This window comes from Phocoena phocoena, chromosome 11 (assembly GCF_963924675.1).
Source record: "Phocoena phocoena chromosome 11, mPhoPho1.1, whole genome shotgun sequence".
In the NCBI taxonomy this organism is placed as follows: domain Eukaryota; kingdom Metazoa; phylum Chordata; class Mammalia; order Artiodactyla; family Phocoenidae; genus Phocoena; species Phocoena phocoena.
The window spans coordinates 82,468,495-82,485,328 of record NC_089229.1 but is presented as its reverse complement, the minus strand read 5'-3'; the positions used below and the strand labels follow the sequence as shown (position 1 = coordinate 82,485,328).

Below are 16,834 nucleotides of genomic sequence, written 5' to 3'. Positions count from 1 at the left end.
CTTCTTGCACTGTTTGTGGGAATGTAAATTGATACCGCCACTATGGAGAACAGTATGGAGGTTCCTTAAAAAACTAAGAACAGAGCTACGTTATGATACAGCAATCCCATTACTGGGCATATACCCAGAGAAAACCATAATTCAAAAAGACACATGCACCCCAATATTCACTGAGACACTATTTACAATAGCCAGGACATGGGTGCAACCTAAGTGTCCATTGACAGATGAATGGATAAAGATGTGGCACATATATACAATGGAACATTACTCAGCCATAAAAAGAAACGAAATTGAGTTATTTGTAGTTAGGTGGATGGACCTAGAGTCTGTCCTACAGAGTGAAGTAAGTCAGAAAGAGAAAAACAAATACCATATGCTAACACATACATATGGAATCTTAAAAAAAAAAAAAAAAAAAAAGGTCATGAAGGATCTAGGGGCAAGACAGGAATAAAGACACAGACCTACTAGAGAATGGACTTGAAGACACGGGGAGGGGGAAGGGTAAGCTGGGGCGAAGTGAGAGAGTGGCATGTAAAATAGATAGCTAGTGGGAAGCCGCTGCATAGTACAGGGAGATCAGCTCCTTGCTTTGTGACCAGCTAGAACGGTGGGCTAGGGAGGGTGGGAGGGAGGGAGACGCAAGAGGGAAGAGATATGGGGATATATGTATATGTATAATTAATTCACTTTATTATAAAGCAGAAACTAACACACCATTGTAAAGCAATTATACTCCAATAAAAATGTCAAAAAAAAAAAAAGACCAATAGAAGGGACTTCCCTGGTGGTGCACTGGTTAAGAATCTGCCTGCCAATGCAGGGGACACAGGTTCGAGCCCTGGTCCGGGAAGATCCCATGCCACGGAGCAGCTAAGCCCGTGCACCACCACTACTGAGCCTGTGCTCTAGAGCCTGTGAGCCACAGCTACTGAGCCCATGTGCCACATCTACTGAAGCCCACGGGCCTAGAGCCCGAGCTCTGCAACAAGGGAATCCACTGCAATGAGAACCCGCTCGCCGCAACAAGAGAAAGCACACGCGCAGCAACGAAGACCCAATGCAGCCAAAAATAAAAAGAAAACAAAACAAACAAAAGCCCCCCAAACCAATAAGCATTTGTATTTATTATGAGTAATTTAAGCCAATTCACATTATAAAAATAATGCCCACATGCCTCTGAATTATGAAGTTAGATGACGATGTTAACCATAAGTATTGGAGTGTGTTGTAAAGAGGAAAGTAAAAAAACTAACAAGAAAATGGATCTACATCACATATAAACAAGATTAATTTACTAGGAGGAAATTTCTTCTAACTAAATGCTTGAATTCCTTCTGAAAGATTTTAGTAAATGCCATGAGGTTTGCCAAATGAAAATTTTTTATGAAGTGGTCTAATTAATGATGATGACGATGATGAAGATGAAAAATGTAGGAGTTGATCATTCAAATGAGTTTCCTTTAATAATTTGCTATTCCTACTCCAGTAGTTCAGAAGTACTTTTGGAAACCAGAGACTGCAATTTCACTTAGCTGTAAAACCTTCCTTAGTGAGATGATAGAAAGAAATGAGTATAAGTCTAATGGTACATCTCCAATCCCTAAACTGATGTAAGGCAGGTATGATAACGAAGGACAAAACTGTTGGAGTTTACAGGAAACCACTGGAAAGATGAGTAAGTCATTTGCTAACACAAGTTCATCGGGACAAACTGCCACAGTTAACAGAACGCTAAGTTATTTAAAAAATCCTTCGCATCCTGGGTCCAACTAGCACTTTGTCCACATATTTAAAGAATTAAATTACACGCAAATGTTTGAAAATGATAGGAAGTGAAGAAACAGTCTCTTACCTCACCCTTGTACAGTATATTCGAAACTGGGCAAACAACACAGGCGGTACCAGAACCAAACATCTCCCTCACGCGGTTCTCCTCCACGGCTGTGTTCAGGTCGTCCATGGTGAGGTACCTCTCTGACACCTTAAATTCTCCCTGTTTGGAATAGAAATAAAAATAAATATATTTTTAAGGAAAAGGCATACAAAAAATGCCCGGTGGTACGGACCATTCTACTTTACATTCTGACTGAACTCAGATAATGTCATAATTGTCCTTAGAGGGAAAGCTGGAGAGATTGACACCATCTTATTGAGAAACACCCTGAGATGCTAAGCAACCTGCTCCAAGGTCACAGCATCTTTAAATGAGATGATAATAGAAAATATAAGATCAGCATGACAGAGTACGTGGTATGTTTTAATACATGCCTGCTTTTCTGCCTTTTATTTGTTATCATGGCCAAAGTCTCACAAGTTGATGCACCCCAAGTGCTACTTAATGTGTATTCTAAACTCTATTTATCATAAGAGAAAATATATTATCTAATATTAATAATTATAGCCACCATTTATCGAGCATCCACCACATGCCACGTTCTCTAATTTTTAAGGTGGGTAATATCATCCCCATTTTACAGATGAGGAAATTAAAGTTCAAGGAGGCTGAGTGACACCCTGAAGGCCACACAGCTAGTAAATGGCAGAAACTGGATTTGAACTCAGGTCTGAAAATGACTGGCTCCAAATTTGGTCCTCTTTCTACTGTTTCTTTTATGGAGTAGAAACAGAGACTGAATTTAAATATCTGAAACATTTCATTACTTTAAAACATAGTGTATTTGGACTTTATTTGAGAAATTACATTGTATATTTTTTCTTCCTAAATTCACGGATTCAGTCCACTTCACAGCAGCAATCCTCTTCCTTCTCTCTGGTGCTGTATTAGGTTGATTTGAATCATAGAATTACTGGTATACCCGCTCATCGACTTCAGCTGAACTATTTATTTGCTCAAGGATAGGAAGTGGAAAAAAAAATCTGATGCTTTTAAGCTATGTTTAAACTATCTGTTTAATACTCATTCTTTAATCTGTTTAACTCTCATTCTCCTATGTTAGTGGTTAAAGTTCAAAGCTAGTCAGGAGGCTATCTGAATTAAGGGCAACAAAGAATGAATACATTTTTAAAAAATAAGATGAGAGTATTTTTTAAAATCTACAAATCCACAATAGATAAAAATGGAAATCACAGCCCTTGGAAAGATTCAAAACATTAGAAGCATGCATCATGGTGTAAGTATATTTGGAAGGGTAGGGAAATATGCCTGCAACAGAAATATGGCTTTTTATAAGTTTCAACCTATCTCAGTCTGCGATTGCAATTAAGTTGTACAAAGGCAAATAAATAAATAAAGTCCAGCAAATCAGCCAAGTGAGAACAAGCCGAGTTCTGCGTTGTGGAAAAGAAAAGAAAAGAAAAAAAAATCTCTTGTACATAAACAGAATTCTTTTTACTCTGCTCACCCTCACTTATTTTTGGACAATTTCCCCTACCTGGCAAACAGTGGTAACCCCCCGCGTGCCTCTTGGCATTTGTGTCTCACAGTTTTAAAAATAAATTATAGCTAAGGAGTCAGGAAGAAACTTCCTCTATAATAACCTATTTTTCATGCTAGCAAATCATTAGCGTGGGGGAATTTCCACTTGGAACTTCTCATCAAACCTTCTGTACTTGGTTGATTTTTTTCTTTAATAAAACAAAAATCACTGAGCTTGGAAAATACATCTTTCCAATTGAAAACACAATTAGGACAGGGCAAGCTGTTTGAAATTATACCAACAGTTTGTAAATGTCATGCCCAATGCGCCAGCCAGCATGCGGCAGTTGGGTCTTGTCTACTTCAGGGTTTTGAGAATTATTTATAGCACGTTTTCTCTATTTCCGAAGCCTTTTCCAGAGAAACTGTACTCTCGTAGACGTGTGTGTTTCTAAACATTTGTCCTATTAGCACTGTTTCACCACAGTCTGCTCAAAGCCTTTTCTTGTCCCTTGGAGACCATTTCAATACATGGGTCAAAAGTCCCATCCAGGAACCTTTGCCAGATTAATCAACTCATTCAGTATTCATCTTGAATATGCTAAGTCACTTCCAATACCGAATGGTTTAACACACGTGCCTGTGTCACTTGAATCAGAAAGGCTACTGAAAACAACTTTACATTTGCTTGAATGGTTAGATGTTAAAATAAGCATGTATGTGAATTTGGGAGGACGGGGGCAGGAAGGAGGGAGAAAGAAGGCCGTGAAACTAATACTGTCATGTTAGTAAGCATTTATATGTCAGTAAAATTCTTTAACTTCTAGCACGGTTACACTGGAATAAACAGAAAAAGGGAAGGACTACGTACCACTGCCATTTGGAAACAACACACTCAGACTTGAAAAGTTAAAGGCCGGTGAAAAGGAAGCCCTCGGAGGATAAACCAGATGAGTCGGTAGGAGACACCTGGTATAAAGCTTGAGACTAGTACTAGAATACTTCTTCACTATGACGACCTGCTGAACTGGTTTCTGCCTGCCCTCCCTACAGACAATACTTACTTGATAGTCTCACCAAGACAGTCCTTCTAGAAGAGTTCTTTTCACTCAAGTTAAGATTTAAAGATTAGACAGCATTGGTTGGAACTACAGGATATTATTTCAATACTATGCTGGACTTTTTTTGATTACTTTTTGTTCCATGCTTATAAAAGTGGTTCATGTCAAAGGCACCCACCCACTTGTGTGCCAGGTCCAGGATGCTCTGCCTTGTCACTCCTGGAAGAATGATGCCATCTAGCGGAGGAGTTGCCAGTTCTTCCTCTGTCAATTAGAAATTGGAATAGTTTCAAACTTTATTAGCCATGCCTTTTATCAACAGCCACTAAAAAAAAAAAGTTTCTTGCAATTTCACTGGTAGTAAACATGAAAAGGAGGTCACTGTTCTGCATTGTCAAACTTTCCAAATCAACTCATACTTCAGGTAGATCCTTATGTTTAAAAAAAAAAAAAAAAAGGAACAAGAAAGGAGATCAGTCATCCTACCACCTTCAATTTATCCTTAACCTGTGAAAAATGAGATGGCTTCCCACTAACAAACAGTAAGAGTTATAAAATACTCTTAAGAGGAACATTCCAAAGTCAAAATTTACCTCAGTGGATTAAAGCTGGTTAGTAATTAGGATAATGTAGATAGACCCTTACTCAGAAACACTGGGCATTACCAAACCTTCTATGAATACTGTGGAGAAACCCAGCCCTAAGAGGTGTCCGTGCCCACTCAGGCCATCACTGCTCCCACACTGGCCTTTGACAAGTCTATCCAGAGTGATTTCCAAGCCTGGTGAAGTATCCACATCAAATATGGAGATGTTGACTTCACCCTCTGAGATTCAGATGTAATGGGCTCAGAGTGGGCTCAGGCATGTATGGCTAACAAAGAAATAATAGAGAAGGGGCTTCCCTGGTGGTACAGTGGTTAAGAATCTGCCTGCCAATGTAGGGGACACGGGTTCGAGCCCTGGTCCGGGAAGATCTCACATGCCGCAGAGCAACTAAGCCCGTGAGCCACAACTACTGAGCCTGCGCTCTAGAGCCTGCAAATCACAACTACTGAGCCCGCAAGCCTAGAGCCCGTGCTCCGCAACAAGAGAAGCCACGGCAGTGAGAAACCTGCACACCGCAACAAAGAGTAGCCCCCGCTCGCCACAACTAGAGAAAGCCTGCACCCAGCAACGAAGACCCAATGCAGCCAAAACTAAATAAATAAATTCAAAAAAAAAAAGGAAGGAAAAAAAGAAATCCAAAAAGAACCAAAATAACACTCCACGGGTGACTCACAGACCCAAGGTCCAGACACTGGTCTACTCTGAGAATGACCGCAGACACTCCCAACCATGGTGAGGGCTGGCATTATGACCTGTCTGCAGGAGTCAGTGTGGTCCGCCAGCCACAAAGCCTCCTTACAGAAGGATGCCTCCGGTACTCAACATCCGCCCTCCTCCTCACCTCTGGCACCCAGGAAGCTGAATCTAGTGAGAAATTCAAACCTTCAACCATCACTTTATATACACGTTGAGCCTTGTAACAGATGATGGGTTGCCCATCATGTGTCTGCAGAGGAATTCACAAGGATGCTGGAAAGGATCACTGGGTAGCTAAAGCAGTGTAGAAATCAGTCTTTGAGCTCCAAAGCCATTTGATGCAGGCAAAAAAGACTTTAGAAATCACCTAGTTCAATCCTTATTTTATAGAAGGATAAACTGAGGCCCTAAAAACATAAGTGACTTGCCAAGGTTGGTGACACTGGGGACCAGTCGGGACCAGAGCCTAAGTCTCCCAACACTGTGGCCACCGCCCTTTCTTTCGTAAACTGTGGTCTGGGCTCACCCACTCCACTGTGGCCACATCAGACATCCTCGACAACCCAGCTCTCTGGAAGACTGAAACTCTTATGTTCATTCCTGTGTCCCCTCAGCAATGTGCCTGGCCCTGAGTGGTATGTAATAAATGTTTTTGAATAAGAAAATAAATGAATAATCCTTTTTGCTAGGATACAGCAGTATGATTTCTTTGAATTTTATTTCTAAAACTTATCTGCTGAAAAACACTTCTCAAAAGAAGAAAATTTGTTCTTGGCAATGTTCTTAGGGCTACTTTTTGTCTTGTTTAGAAGTGTTTGTCTCAAAATAAACATGTGTTTTGCAATAGCAAGCTAGCTGGCTATATAAATGTATAGATCTATATGTGTGTACACGTATGCATACACACTGCACACATATAGACAAACACTTCTAGTGTTCCCAAACGGGACCATTCCTAATACTTGCTGAGCTCTAAGACGGCATAAAGTTAAATGAAAACAGCGGCCCCTCGTGTGCAAATGCAGTTTTGTGAAATATATTTAACACCCAAAACTAGAACCACTAGCTTGAGGTCAAGGAACAGAACATCTGCTTCTCTGGTTGCCAGACAGAGATGATGACATGACAACATTTGGGTGAGAAATATTCATTTTCCTCTGCAACCACAAACATGATTACAAGAGCCAAAACAGGCTCCAGATTGCTCAACAGGAGGAAAAGAGAGCCTACGAATGAAGCTTGTTCTTGACAGAGAAATCATTTTGGGGAGATGAAGGATTTAGAAGCAATAACAGCTGGCTTCATCTGTGACTTCCCAAATTCAAGCACTAATGGGAACCAGGAATACCCCAAACACCATCAGTACAATTCTTCATTCGTTCAACAATATACACTGAGTGTCTATCAGTATCAGTGCCGTTGGCTGTTCTAAGCACTTTGGATACAGCAGTGAACCAAACCGATGTAACTCCTTGCTTACTTTCTAACAAGCAGAGGCAAACAATTGTATTAAATTGTATGTCAGATGATGGAGGCGAAAAAGGGGGGAGGCGATGGGGAGTGCTGGGGGAGAGAGTTTAAGATTGGTATTAAGGAATCCAGGGAAAGCCTTACTGAGAATGGGGTATGTGGCAAAGACTTGAAGGAGGGGGGCCAGCAGCCATGCAGGAAGAGTACTCCAAGCAGAGGCAGTGTAAATGCCTCCCAAAACCAACTGTGAACTCAACCACAACTGAGCCTTACTCTCAAGGTAGCTCCAGTGTCTGGTACAAGACAAAACTGTTTTCTCAACAGTGAGTAGCAAGTGTGTGTGTTAAATTACTCATCAACGGAATAAAAAAGGAGAATACGGGGCCATGAGATCTTACAACCACGGCTGCTGTTACTGGAATCAAAACCCACATGAATAAACAACAAGGACCTACTACTATATAGCACAAGGAACTATACTCGGTATTCTGTAATAACCTATAAGGGGAAAGAATCTGAAAAAGAATATATATACACACACACATACATATATGTATATATAACTGAATCACTTTGTTGTACACCTGAAACTAACACAACATTGTAAATCAGCTATAGTTCAATTTAAAAACAAAAGAGCTCGAGGCTTTTCAGGGCATGAGCCACCTCACCTCCTTGCATGGCCTTGCAATAAACCTTTCTCTGCTCCAAAAACAAAGACAAACAGAACAAAAAACCACATGCGTTTCAGGCCAAGTGCCACAAAATAGTGCACAGCCCTGTGGCAGCCACCTTGTCCCAAAGGAGCAGTGAGAGTGGGTGCTCATGGGAAGAACTCTGCTTTTGGTAAAGTTGGGGAGGGGGGGAGGAAAATCAGTATCTTTCTGATTTTCAACACATTATTCTTTGTATTTTCCTAAAGCCACGTGGTATAAATCAAAGTTACGGGAGTTGCTTCAATGTCTTTTTTTTTTTTTTTAAGCCCAAAGGTTATTCCTGACATTCTACTCACTTCTCTCAGAGTACTGTTCAAACATTTATTCCATTTCCTTTCTCCTTCCTTCAAATTTTATCTGATCTGGCAGGTGGACAGCCTCAAATTGACGGAGGATCTTCACATTAGAACTAAAGTTATCTCACGCAACCATAACCTGAAGAATAACTCTTAAGGTCTTGTATATTTTATAAGAGCCAGAGAGAAATTCATTCATTTCTCTTCTGACTTTTAAAAGCCATGGTGCAAGTGGTTCATGATTACTGTTTGCATAAGGGGTCATTTTTCATCAGGACAGTTTCTGGTGTTTCTGGTTAAATCATGTAGCTCTGATTCAGACTGTGCTTAAATCCTGACATCTCCCATCCATAAATAAGGATGGTGCCACTTCTGTATGATGTAACTGGTTTTGTTTGGGGTTGTGTGGGTTTTCTGGGGGGTGGGGATGGCAGTGGGCAAGTGGAAAGAATGAGTTGCATCAATTTATTATCTCCTAAGTAATACTGCCTGTCCAACACTGGCTGTCAAAAAGCACGCCTTTTTGTGGTTTTTTTTTGCGGTATGCGGTCCTCTCACTGTTGTGGCCTCTCCCGTTGCGGAGCACAAGCTCCAGACGCGCAGGCTCAGCGGCCATGGCTCACAGGCCCAGCCGCTCTACAGCATGTGGGATCCTCCCAGACCGGGGCACAAACCCGTGTCCCCTGCATCGGCAGCTGGACTCTCAACCACTGCGCCACCAGGGAAGCCCCCAAGCACAGCTTTTGATACAGGTCATATGAAATAACTCAAATTTAGAAATCACAAATATTCCAGTACAAATTTTGTTTTTCAAGAGTGTCAAGTACAAACAGCAGGTATGGAAGAATGAGCATATGATCTATACCTGGCTTTTCATATGCTAAGGATTACCAGTGGTCAACCCCAGGACACGGCGTACTCACTACATCTTCTGTTTATTCTAACTCTGACCGAAATATAAGGTTCATCTTATAACTCTGCAAGTAATGCTCAAATTAGCTCTGAAGTCAGTCACATTTGAACCACCATTTTCCTCTATTTGCAGCCAAATAACAAAAGAGCAATAGAGGCTACTATAGCTGCTTTAAAATTAAAATTTCATTTACAATTTTAATTAAAACCAATCCCGAGACTTCACAAGTATTTAGAAACTTATCATTTTACATTTCTTGTCTCAGTACTGTGAAATGAACAGCCTAAAGAATGTAAACAGGCCTAAAAATGTTTTTAAATTGTTTGACTATTAAAATTCTAATGAAAATAAATGGATATATATGTATTTTCCCCTCCATTATTGGGAAAAATACCATTTAATCTAATACCATAGACTTTGCCAAAACATCACTGAACTGCTGTGGTCTCTGCCAACTAATTAAAAACACTAATCGCAAAGAGGGATAAAGTGAGCATTCAGGATATTAAAGGTAACAAAGAAGTACTGATTTTTATACTAACATATATTAATAGTCTCAAATGAACCAGAATCTAAAAACAATACCCAAATAGATCGATCTGTCCTTAAAAATAGTGTTCTTCATTCAAACTGAGCTCCAGAATAAATCTGGAAGGCTTCTAATGTATTGTCAAAATATGCAGAAAGGGCACGGGTTCGTGCCCCGGCCCGGGAAGATCCCACAAGCCGCGGAGCGGCTGGGCCCGTGAGCCATGGCCGCTGAGCCTGTGCTCTGCAACAGCAGAGGCCACAACAGTGAGAGGCCCGCGTACCACACACACAAAAAAAAGCAGAAAGGGCAATGATTGTTAAATGAATTACAAGAGAGTACACTCAATTTCGTATCAGTAGAAACAGTAGACTGTGTTTATTACTACAGCATTTTATACATAGTATATGGTAAATAACCACTGAATTGACCCATCTCCAAATGCAAGGGATTTCAGATAGGAAAAATGATAAGATGGTAAAGGGGATAAGGCTGTATATCTTCAAATTGTGGAGATTTAAATTCCTTCAGTTGGGACTTCGCTGGTGGCGCAGTGGTTAAGAATCTGCCTGCCAATGCAGGCGACACGGGTTCGAGCCCTGGTCCGGGAAGATCCCACATGCCACGGAGCAACTAAGCCCGTGTGCCACAACTACTGAGCCTGCGAGCCACAGCTACTGAGCCCACGTGCCACAACTGCTGAGGCCCGCGCGCCTAGAGCCTGTGCTCTGCAGCAGGAGAAGCCACCGCAACGAAGAGTAGCCCCCGCTCACCACAACTACAGAAAGCCCACACGCAGCAACGAAGACCCAACACAGCCAAAAATAAATAAATAAATAAATTCCTTCAGTTGACATCTCAGTAGTAAGTACATCTAAAGCCAAAAAACAAAAATAAAACTCAAAATCTTTATAGATGCTGTAAACTCAAACTCATGTTTACTTGGACAGCAAAAGCACAGAATTTCTTAGATTTTGCAAGCGTGTTACTTATTCTCTTGTTCTAAGGTTCTAGTTCTTTTCTTTCCAGTCCCACTGAGAATGACTCAAAAAGAGCCAAGATCTGAAATCTGAGTGGATTACCTCCATCTTCATTTATCCAGTAAAGAAAAAGATTCATTGTTCCAACTTCAGTTATCTGATTATCCTCTCCATAGAGCCACAGAACCTGCTGACACGCGTTATCCATTGCTTCACATTGGGCAAAGAGAGATGAGCCATAATTCCTTTTAAGAAAGAGGAAACATACTGATTATGACTATACTTCAGCTCCTACCTCCCAGTAAGTCTTTAATTCACGTGTGGATGTAGTCAATGTACTATGTTTTTTAATAATATATACTCTCTAGTTAACTGCATAATATTAAAGGAAACCCATTAGAGAACCTAAATGGTCTAATTGCACTCATTTGACAAAGAGAGAGCAAAGAAAAATCATGGAATTCTAACTTGAAAAGTTAAACACAGGTAAATAGACAAGTTAGCAACACTTAAAAACTTATTATTTTTTTCACATACCAATCAATTTTACATTTCATTTAAACCCCACACCAACACTGTGAGTTAGCCACGATCATTATTTCCATGGTTCAGATGAGAAACTGAGGCTTAGAGAAGTAACTACTATGAAGTTACAGCTATTATTTAGCAGAACACCAACCCTGTGCTCTGAGACCTTTCAGTATAACCAAGAAACGCCTATGTCCAAGGTCTAAATTCCCTAAAAGGTGAGGCAAGATGTTAAAAATCCTGATTTTAACCAAAAAGTATTCCAAAAGCCTGTTTTTCTCAACCAGCACTATTCACCTTGGATTACTCAAAATCAAAGGAACATGGCATATCTTCCTGGAATGACAATGTAGTTTAGTAGGTTATTCATTCGTTACCTGACTCCTAGGAGAAGCTTAAGTAAACGTGTTAGGGGAACACTTTCCTTTGTGAATCAGAGTGTAAGATACAATTGACATTTCACACACACACACACACACACACACACGCGCGCGGCCCGTGGAGAATAAACTCAAAACTACAGAGATAAGAAATTGAAATATCTTGGAATTGACTTTTTTTAAGAAGATATATTTTCACAAATGGTCTATCATTTGGAAAGAGAACTGAATTCTAAACTAAACAGAAATATTAATGTTCCTTATACCTTAAAATTTCATTTGGAGGGTGGGAAGGAGGGAGATGCAAGAGGGAAGAGATACGGGAACATATGTATACGTATAACTGATTCACTCTGTTATAAAGCAGAAACTAACCCACCATTGTAAAGCAATTATACTCCAATAAAGATGTTAAAAAAAAAATTTCATTTGGCATGGGTAGATTCATTCATAACGATGCCTGGCTCTCACTGTCCGCATTAATGAGTTCTCCAATTTTCTGTTGCTTTAGGAGAAAAGGAAGTAATATTTTAAATTTATCTTTTATTAAACTTAAATGGGAAAATTATGGAGTATAATACAAAATATGAATCAATGTTTTAGATAAAACATGAGAGTCCTCAAATAAATGTGATGCTCGCTTGCCTTTCTATGCCCCTGGTTATATAATTCACTTTCCTTGGCTTTCAGAGGATAGTAGCAAACAAGTTTGAAAAGAACTGCCATGACAATTAGGCATAGGAAATAAACCCTAGGCCCACCTCGGACTATGAACCCCCAGAAGTACACAGAAATAATCAAACATATAACAATAACTGCTACAAAGCATTAATGTTACCTTCTACAAAATACCCACCTAGGCCTTTTAATGATCTCTTTTACACCTGGGCAAGATTAAAAACTATAGTATTGTCTAAGTCAAAGTGTAAGGTAAGCACAAAAGCCATATATCATAGTGGCTACGTGCCATTCTCATCTGCACACATACTCTTCCCACTATATTCTCTTCGGCTCTTCCCATGGAGCCAAGTCATTCTGCTTGGGTTGACAATCACAGCATCTTGTCCTGCCACAACTGAACAAAAAAAAGGGTGGGCAAGTAACTAAGCTGCTCATAAGTTCTCCTGTGAGTTCATTCACTCATTCATTTTAATGTATGAAACCTGAAAGATGTATTTTCTCCCTTTGAGAGTAGCGGCAGCTTGTGTGCTATGACGTAAGCCTGGGTCTACTGTGTCCATAATCACCAGCCTTCAAAGGAGAAGGCGTCTGAAGTAGGAGAGCCCTAAGTTAACACATAGCCAGAAGCTATGACAAGAGATGGAGGTAGGACGGAAGCAGAGGGAAAGGGAGGGAAGAGGGATTGGGGAGGAAGCAGCATGGGCAGGACACAGGCAAGGGCAGAAGAAACCTGGCAACAATGATCTGAGCTCCTATTAGAACACAGCCACCATCCCACTTACATGAGCCAATCAATCCCTTCTCTGCTTAAGATGGTGTGAGCTGGTTTTCTGACTTGTAACTCAAAGACTATTGACTAATAACTAAACTATTCTAGAAAGCTATGGGAAACAGGCACCACACTATAGGGCTATTGCAATCTGGGGCATGAAGGGGTTTACTCAATCCAAGGTGTTAAGATTCCTTTAAAAGACCCTCAGGACTTCCCTGCTGGCGCAGTGGTTAAGAATCCGTCTGCCACTAGAACAAAAAAATTTCGCAATTTGTATGGAAACACAAAAGACCCCGAATAGCCAAAGCAATCTTTAGAACGAAAAAAGGAGCTGGAGGAATAAGGCTCCCTGACTTCAGACTATATTACAAAGCAACAGTAATCAAGACAGTATGGTACTGGCACAAAAACAGAAAGATAGATCAGTGGAACAGGATAGAAAGCCCAGAGATAAACCCACGCACATATGGACACCTTATCTTTGATAAAGGAGGCAGGAATGTACAGTGGAGAAAGGACAGCCTCTTCAATAAATGGTGCTGGGAAAACTGGACAGGTACATGTAAAAGTATGAGATTAGATCACTCCCTAACACCATACACAAAAATAAGCTCAAAATGGATTAAAGACCTAAATGTAAGGCCAGAAACTATCAAACTCTTAGAAGAAAACATAGGAAGAACACTCTATGACATAAATCACAGCAAGATCCTTTCTGACCCACCTCCTAGAGTAATGGAAATAAAAACAAAAATAAACAAATGGGACCTAATGAAACTTCAAAGCTTTTGCACAGCAAAGGAAACCATAACCAAGACCAAAAGACAACCCTCAGAATGGGAGAAAACATTTGCAAATGAAGCAACTGACAAAGGATTAATCTCCAAAATTTACAAGCAGCTCATGCAGCTCAATAACAAAAAAACAAACAACCCCATCCAAAAATGGGCAGAAGACCTAAATAGACATTTCTCCAAAGAAGATATACAGAATGCCAACAAACACATGAAAGAATGCTCAACATCATTAATCATTAGAGAAATGCAAATCAAAACTACAATGAGATATCATCTCACACCAGTCAGAATGGCCATCATCAAAAAATCTAGAAACAATAAATGCTGGAGAGGGTGTGGAGAAAAGGGGACACTCTTGCACTGCTGGTGGGAATGTGAATTGGTTCAGCCACTGTGGAGAACAGTATGGAGGTTCCTTAAAAAACTACAAATAGAATTACCATATGACCCAGCAATCCCACTACTTGGCATATACCCTGAGAAAACCAAAATTCAAAGAGAGTCATGTACCAAAATGTTCATTGCAGCTCTATTTACAATAGCCAGGACATGGAAACAACCTAAGCGCCCATCATCGGATGAATGGATAAAGAAGATGTGGCACATATACACAATGGAATATTACTCAGCCTTAAAAAGAAATGAAATTGAGCTATTTGTAATGAGATGGATAGACCTAGAATCTGTCATACAGAGTGAAGTAAGTCAGAAAGAAAAAGACAAATACCGTATGCTAACACATATATATGGAATTTAAGGGAAAAAAATGTCATGAAGAACCTAGGGGTAAGATAGGAATAAAGACGCAGACCTACTGGAGAACGGACTTAAGGATATGGGGAGGGGGAAGGGTGAGTTTTGACAGGGCGAGAGAGAGTCATGGACATATACACACTAACAAACGTAGTAAGGTAGATAGCTGGGGGGAAGCAGCCGCAAGGCACAGGGATATTAGCTCGGTGCTTTGTGACAGCCTGGAAGGGTGGGATGGGGAGAGTGGGAGGGAGGGAGACGCAAGAGGGAAGACATATGGGAACATATGTATATGTATAGCTGATTCACTTTGTTGTAAAGCAGAAACTAACACACCATTGTAAAGCAATTATACCCCAATAAAGATGTTTAAAAAAAAAAAAAAAAAAGTCTATCAAGTTTAGCAAACTAAGTGTCCATCAACAGATGAATGGATAAAGAAGATGTGGCACATATATACAATGGAATATTACTCAGCCATAAAAAGAAAGGAAATTGAGTTATTTGTAGTGAGGTGGATGAACCTAGAGACTGCCATACAGAGTGAAGTAAGTCAGAAAGAGAAAAACAAATACCGTATGCTAACACATATATATGGAATCTAAAAAAAAAAAAAAAAATGGTTCTGAAGAACCTCGGGGCAGGACAGGAATAAAGATGCAGATGTAGAGAATGGACTTGAGGACATGGGGAGGGGTTAGGGTAAGCTGGGACGAAGTGAGAGAGTGGCATGGACATATATACACTACCAAATATAAAATAGATAGCTAGCGAGAAGCAGCCACATAGCACAGGGAGGTCAGTTCATTGCTTTGTGACCACCTAGAGGGGTGGGATAGGGAGGGTGGGAGGGAGACGCAAGAGGGAGGGGATATGGGGATATATGTATACATATAGATGATTCACTTTGTTATACAGCAGAAACTAACACAACAATGTAAAGCAAATATACTCCAATAAAGATATTAAAAAAAAAAAAAAAAAAAGAATCCGTCTGCCACTGCCGGGGACACGGGTTCAAGCCCTGGTCTGGGAAGATCCCACATGCCGCGGAGCAACTAAGCCCACATGCCGCAACTACTGAGCCTGTGCTCTAGAGCCCGTGAGCCATAACTACTGAGCCCACACACCACAACTACTGAAGCCTGCGTGCCTAGAGCCCATGCTCTGCAACAAGAGAAGCCACCGCAATGAGAAGTCCGCGCACCGCAAACAAGAGTAGCCCCTGCTCGCCACAACTAGTGAAAGCCCACACACAGCAATGAAGACCCAATGCAGCCAAAAATAAATAAATAAAATAAAAATTAAAAAAAAAAAAAAGACCCTCAATATGTATACTTCAAAACACAAGTAATAAAATATAAATTATCGGTCAATCTGGAGATGACACAATTCTGATATGCAGGAGGCTTTTGTTTTTAATGGCAAATAGGCAATAACTGAGTTCAATCATGAGTACTTTTGAATGAGTCTAAACCAGGCTGCAGGGGGAGTCTGGTAGAAAGAGCGTGGGTTTGGAGCCAGCAGGCCCAGATGCAGTTCTTTTGCTTCTACTATTGGGTTATAAATGAACTAAAGCAAGTCGGTTCATATTTTGCATCACTGATTCATTTGGCAAGTAAAAATACTCGCTTGATATACTGCATAGATTGTTTGGCAAAAATAAAATAATAAAAGTTAAGAAACAGGCTATATAAGCCTGTTATATCCTAATGAAATTAAGGTTGTTTTTTAATGACTATTTTAATTGACTTTTCTCTAGTTCATAAGATAAACTTGTTGAGACACACATCTGAAGACAAAGAAACAATTTCTCTCCTAAGTATAATGCCCTTTGGTCTGTTCAAAAGCACATAGAGGGCTTCCCCGGTGGCGCAGTGGTTGAGAGTCCGCCTGCCGATGCAGGGGACACGGGTTCGTGCCCCGGTCCGGGAAGATCCCACATGCTGCGGAGCGGCTGGGCCCGTGAGCCATGGCCGCTGAGCCTGTGCGTCTGGAGCCTGTGCTCCGCAACGGGAGAGGCCCCAGCAGTGAGAGGCCGGCGTACCGCAAAAAAAAAAAGGCACAGAGAATTTTCAGTGTGAATATCTAGCCTTTCAAAGAAACTTCTAAAAACAAACATACACTTTTGAGAGCATGGCTGAATCAAAACCATGGCTCCCCAGCATCATAAAGCTACTTGGGCAGGAAAACGAATTAAAGATCCCGACTGCTTCAGTGCATTGAAAGGAAACGGAGTATTTATTTATAGGTGGTGTTTTTCCCCAAACAC

At 40.6% G+C, this 16,834-nt stretch overlaps 1 protein-coding gene across 11 annotated transcripts in view; it reads right to left on the bottom strand.

Moving 5' to 3' along the window:
• The window catches only part of BCAT1 (branched chain amino acid transaminase 1), a 66,758-nt gene that overhangs the window by 11,487 nt on the left and 38,437 nt on the right, over window positions 1–16,834 (bottom strand). For 9 of the 11 annotated variants that reach the window (XM_065887829.1, XM_065887831.1, XM_065887828.1 and 6 more), the window contains 3 exons: window positions 10,754–10,896; window positions 4,622–4,707; window positions 1,859–1,999 (listed from right to left, as the gene is read on the bottom strand). In XM_065887829.1, coding sequence (XP_065743901.1) covers window positions 1,859–1,999; window positions 4,622–4,707; window positions 10,754–10,896 — 370 coding nt within the window. The remainder of the gene's footprint in view (window positions 1–1,858; window positions 2,000–4,621; window positions 4,708–10,753; window positions 10,897–16,834) is intronic. The other 2 variants (XM_065887832.1, XM_065887839.1) reach the window with 1 other exon arrangement.